This window comes from Battus philenor, unplaced genomic scaffold (genome assembly GCF_028537555.1).
Source record: "Battus philenor isolate CCGP_79_NKW_IND1 unplaced genomic scaffold, ilBatPhil1.0.hap1 SCAF_5, whole genome shotgun sequence".
NCBI lineage: Eukaryota > Metazoa > Arthropoda > Insecta > Lepidoptera > Papilionidae > Battus > Battus philenor.
Window position 1 is genome coordinate 804,892 of NW_027181715.1, and position 4,851 is coordinate 809,742.

At 33.5% G+C, this 4,851-nt stretch overlaps 1 protein-coding gene across 1 annotated transcript; it reads left to right on the forward strand.

The window, feature by feature from the left end:
• Positions 1-771: 771 nt before the first annotated feature.
• aft (adrift) lies at positions 772-3,691 on the forward strand. Its single transcript, XM_068772491.1, has 4 exons — positions 772-1,456; positions 1,528-1,713; positions 2,110-2,230; positions 2,316-3,691. Exons 1-4 carry the CDS (start codon positions 965-967, stop codon positions 3,599-3,601), a joined length of 2,085 nt encoding a protein of 694 aa, XP_068628592.1. The 5' UTR covers positions 772-964; the 3' UTR covers positions 3,602-3,691.
• Positions 3,692-4,851: the final 1,160 nt, after the last annotated feature.

The window sequence follows — 4,851 nt, forward strand, 5'->3', positions numbered from 1 at the left end:
CGGCGTATCGAAAAGGGGAATTTAATAGAAATAAATATGTTCAAACACATCTGTATAAATACGGACGAAGCTCGAATGTATATACGTTCATCTTGCCCGCTCAAGTCTCACTTCGCGCGAACGACAACTGAATCAGTTTTCAAATGAAAATCCTTCGTATCCGTGTGCGACGTAGTGCTATACTTGCCGGCGACCTAAACCGTTCCTCTGCCAATTCCGATATCGATTCAGCTAAAAGTCTTCGGAAAAAAGTATCAGAACTTTCTCCGAAAACCGAGTAGATGACAATTAGTCAAACGAAGCAATTCACGTTGACTTTTTTTTAATTTATTAGGTCGTGGATTACGGATCCGCGAGTCCTGAGTCTGAAGAAGATGTAAAATCCAGAACGGCTATCAGCGTCCAGCACGAATCGAATATGGAAAGTAAATATATACACTTTTATTTCGGACTTCGTGTTGTTACTACCTCAAGACTTACCGGCTCTAGGAAGAATCCCTTTCCAAAAGGTCATAAAGTTCATTCCATTTTCATAAAGTTGATATTTATTGATATAGATTGATGATATTTATCTATTTAGTATGCACATCAAAATATAAGTTTTTAATTTAATAGATAAATAAATCAGTATTTATTAAATACCTGGAGTTATTTTTAAAATAAATCGTATAATTACCGAGTCGTGCATCCGATTGCTTCAAAGTATTGATATTGCATGTCAACACGAAAGTTTGACATTCTTCATTTTTCTTTTGTAAACATTAAGACTCATTTAATTGATATCTAAAAAACTAACAACTATGTAAAGCGATGATGTTATAGTCTTCTTTTACAACATTTAAAGTGATTATAATAAAAGATATTTTGTATATAATGTATGTTTAAAATCTTCGGATAATGTTCTCAAACTGTTTCGCTTTTATGCGTATTGATTTCTAAAACGGTGTGCTCAATTTTCTTAAATATGTTTCCCTCGGGTGAAAATTTTTTCACGCAGTCCAGACAGAAACTTTACAGGGGTGACGAATTTGAAGATGAACTGAATGATTTGTTTAATAAAAAATTCCAATTTCGCTTCAACGCCGAATGGGCCCTGCCGGCTGCCAAAGACTGGTTTACCGCTTCGCCGTGGAAGGTCAAGGGATTGGAATATATGAAAAGTCGTCTGAATTTTCATAAAAGTCAATTAAATGACTTCAGCATTGAGGAATGGAGCAGCCACACCCGGCGTCGAAACCCGGCTGGTGAAGTGTGCTGGAAAATCAGATGTTTGGTGAATCCAGAATTTCTCACACAAGCTTGGACAAAGTTCTATGAATGTGCTTCAACATACAATATTGTGCCATCAGAGGCAGTTGCTGAAAAGAAAATGGTTTCATTGCATTTGTGTGAAGCTCCTGGAGCTTTTATTACTTCACTGAATCATTATCTCAAGCTGCACCATGAACCCATTGATGTAAGGCATATTCTTCTACATTAGGTTACATTATTTTCCTTGCAATGATTAACAATATTGAAATTTTTCAGTGGAAATGGGTTGCAAATACATTGAATCCTTACTATGAAGGTAATTCTCCTTCAAATATGATCAGCGATGATCGTTTCATGTTCCACACTTTAGACAACTGGGATTTTGGGGTGGATAACACTGGCAACCTGATGGACTGGGAAAATTCTCAAGCTATAGTGAAAAAAGCTAAGGCCTTGGGCAAGGTTAGTTGTTTTACTTAGAATAGTTTTTTCAAAGTAATTTTTATGGTACAATCAAACTCAATTTATGGGGAGTTCTGTACCTCATAACTCTCAACTGGGCCCTCTGGTAAAATGTGCACACCCCAAATTTTTAAAGCTAGCATTTAAATTATTTAGTTATCATTGTAAACTTTGTAAATAACTAATCAGATTATACACATAATTCTTCAAATTGTTGTTTTGCTTTCAAATTTGTGACACTATTTAGGATCATCATTAATTTATTCAGAATCATCATTGTGTCGGCTGAAAGACACCCACTGAAAGGCATAGGCATAGGCCTCATTCGGAGATCCTCACAATGACCAGTTTTGCAGTAACTAAATATCTATTTTCACCTATTTTACTAACTTTTAGGTGTTACTTGTGACGGCGGATGGGTCTATAGACTGCCTTCAGAAACCAGATGCTCAAGAAGAAGTCACATCACCCCTCCACTATTGTGAGATCATCACTGCTCTGCAAGCACTGAGCCCTGGTTTAGTATCAGTTATTCTGTTAGTTTCAATCATAACAATCTTTACTATTATCTAAAGTTACAAATACATTGTTAATTGTTTCAGGCGGGACACTCATATTTAAACTATTTACTATATTTGAACATTCAACAGTGAATCTTTTGTATCTTATTAATCACTTGTTTAAAGAAATAAACATCTATAAACCGATAACGTCTCGTCAGGGAAATTCAGAGGTATATGCCATCTGCCTGCAATACAAAGATGTAAATTTGACACCCTATATACCCATTTTTCAATCAGCATTTGGTACAGAACTTTACTCAAACAAATCACTGTTTCCACTTGAAAAAATACCAGATTCTTTCCTTAAGCAGATTGAGGAATGTGCTTACTACTTCTGTTCTATACAGTGCCAAGTTATAAACAGTAATCTTCAAGCATATCTTATGCAGAAGAACATTGCATTGCACAGGGATATAAAAAAGATCAGAGCCTTAGTGGCTTCAGAGTTCATTTGGAAATATGATATCAAACCAATTGACAATGAACTGGAGATTTTAAAGGGGGCTCTACATGAAGAGAATAAAATAAATACAAATCCTCGTTATCATAGAGGTTCCTACACTGAGAGGCAGTTATATACCAAGATGTCGCTCAAGGAAAAACTCAAAAATTTGAATTCCTTCCTGCAAGCTGAGATGCTTTCAAATCCAATGATCCTCATAAATGAGCCAGTCAAATGGATGATCAATGAGCAATCCTCTAAGATAGATCTGGTGTTTACCTACGGGAGACCTTTACAAAAGGTAAACAGTTCAAAGTTTATCTTTGTTCCAATTTTTAAACTTTATCAACAGATTTTGGCTGAGGAAGAATTCAAAGACATCATTCTGTACAGACCAGCTAAACTAAAGATTGACCCAAGTCTTTTAGGGCCTGAACCATCTAAAATTATTTCCTTACCAGAGTTTCAGTACAGGGATTCTTATAATGTACATGAGAAAAATTGTTTTAAAATTTTACTTAATGGGCTCCAAGAGCTTTTAGAGGGTGAATCAATTCTATTGCAGAATTTTAACACATTGACACATTTCAATGTTAGCATACTCTATATTTTATCAAGGGCATGTTTTGAAAAGATTGGGCTTACTTCATCTGGAAGTATAATTTTAAGTAAATTAATTGATAAATCTTCTTTAAAATATATGCAACTCATCGATGAAGAGTGCAACAAAGTCCGCAAGGATGACAAGAAGGATGTTTTAAATTGCCTACCAGTTCAAGTGACTAATAAGGAGGACTTCTTCAGCATGATTGTCTTCTATAATAACACATTCTACAGAAACAAATGCACTGAATACTTAGAGAAGATTGAACAATCTCTATAAATGTCTTACTATTTCTTATATGTGTATTCAATGTGTAGAGAGTATTTTTTTAAATTATTTTATTCTTGTGATAATACTTGTTAATGTCTTCTATCACAGTGTATTAAAGACTTTCTAAATGTTATATGGTGTTTTATATTTAATTGGAAGTATGTGGTGTCAAAATTTGGTATTTTACACTTTTTGTCTAATACAGATTAGTGGTTAACAACTTCTGATTACTTCTAGTTTAAAGTTTATGAGTCAATTCCTCATCACACTTAACTGTTTTAGTAGAAAAATATATCTGAAATCAACTTTTTTTAACAGTTACATTTTAGTTGACTATGATCCGCGCCCTAAAACGTTGCTGATTAATTATTTGTAATATAGATTTAAATTATAAATATTACACATTAACTTACTATTATAATATCCATTATATTTCCCTCAAAACCTAGATAATTATTGAAATAATTTTTTAATTGAAATTGTGAACTGTGTTCAGCAAGCTTATATAGGATTGACATTGATAGCGTTCATCACAGTTCACAATTTCTTTTCACAAATCAATTCACAAAAACGCTATCAATGTCAATCCTATATAAGCTTGCTGAATCTAGTAAACAAAAAACATGGAAAACAGATAAGGTTCTTCAACATGAACATGTTTCCGAGAAGGCTATAGTACAATAGACCACATCCACGCGCTTTGGCAGGAAGACCGAGAAGTATAATTTACTGTTTGTGTAGATACACATAGCATTTGTGGACTATGAGACAACCTTTAATTTGTTGAAAATATGGACATTATTCGAGTCCCTTTAACGATACCCTTATGATGAATTGTATTAAGGTCGTCAGTAGACGCTGGATACTGATCGCTTCCAACCGGTCTTATTGGAAGGTCTCTAACATTGCCTATGATCAGCAGTGGCCGTCTTGCGGTTGAAATGGTGACAAATGATGATAATGATTGTATTTTAGTTGTTTATTGTATTTTATTTGATTTTATGACTGTAAAAAATATTTAATAATACTATGTGCGTAAACCTAAACACAGTTAATTATTATAAGTGTTAATATTACCAAGTATTTTTCTTTAAACAATGAAAGCAAATGCGATATAACATCTAATTTATTAAAAAATTTCTTTGGTTAATATTTTAATATCTAATATCGCATCGACTTTGGAAATACCAAAGACAATATATTATTACTTCATACAACTATTTCAAAGAACTGTCATAATTTCAAAACAATATCGGCAT

What these genes read in the sequence shown, in the direction of transcription:
- aft (XM_068772491.1), top strand. Translation starts at nt 965, where the DNA reads ATGTTTCCCTCGGGTGAAAATTTTTTCACGCAGTCCAGACAGAAACTT. An exon ending in AAGCTAAGGCCTTGGGCAAG is followed by an intron (nt 1,714 to 2,109) that starts GTTAGTTGTTTT and finishes ACTAACTTTTAG; the next exon opens with GTGTTACTTGTGACGGCGGA. An exon ending in TCTGCAAGCACTGAGCCCTG is followed by an intron (nt 2,231 to 2,315) that starts GTTTAGTATCAG and finishes TAATTGTTTCAG; the next exon opens with GCGGGACACTCATATTTAAA.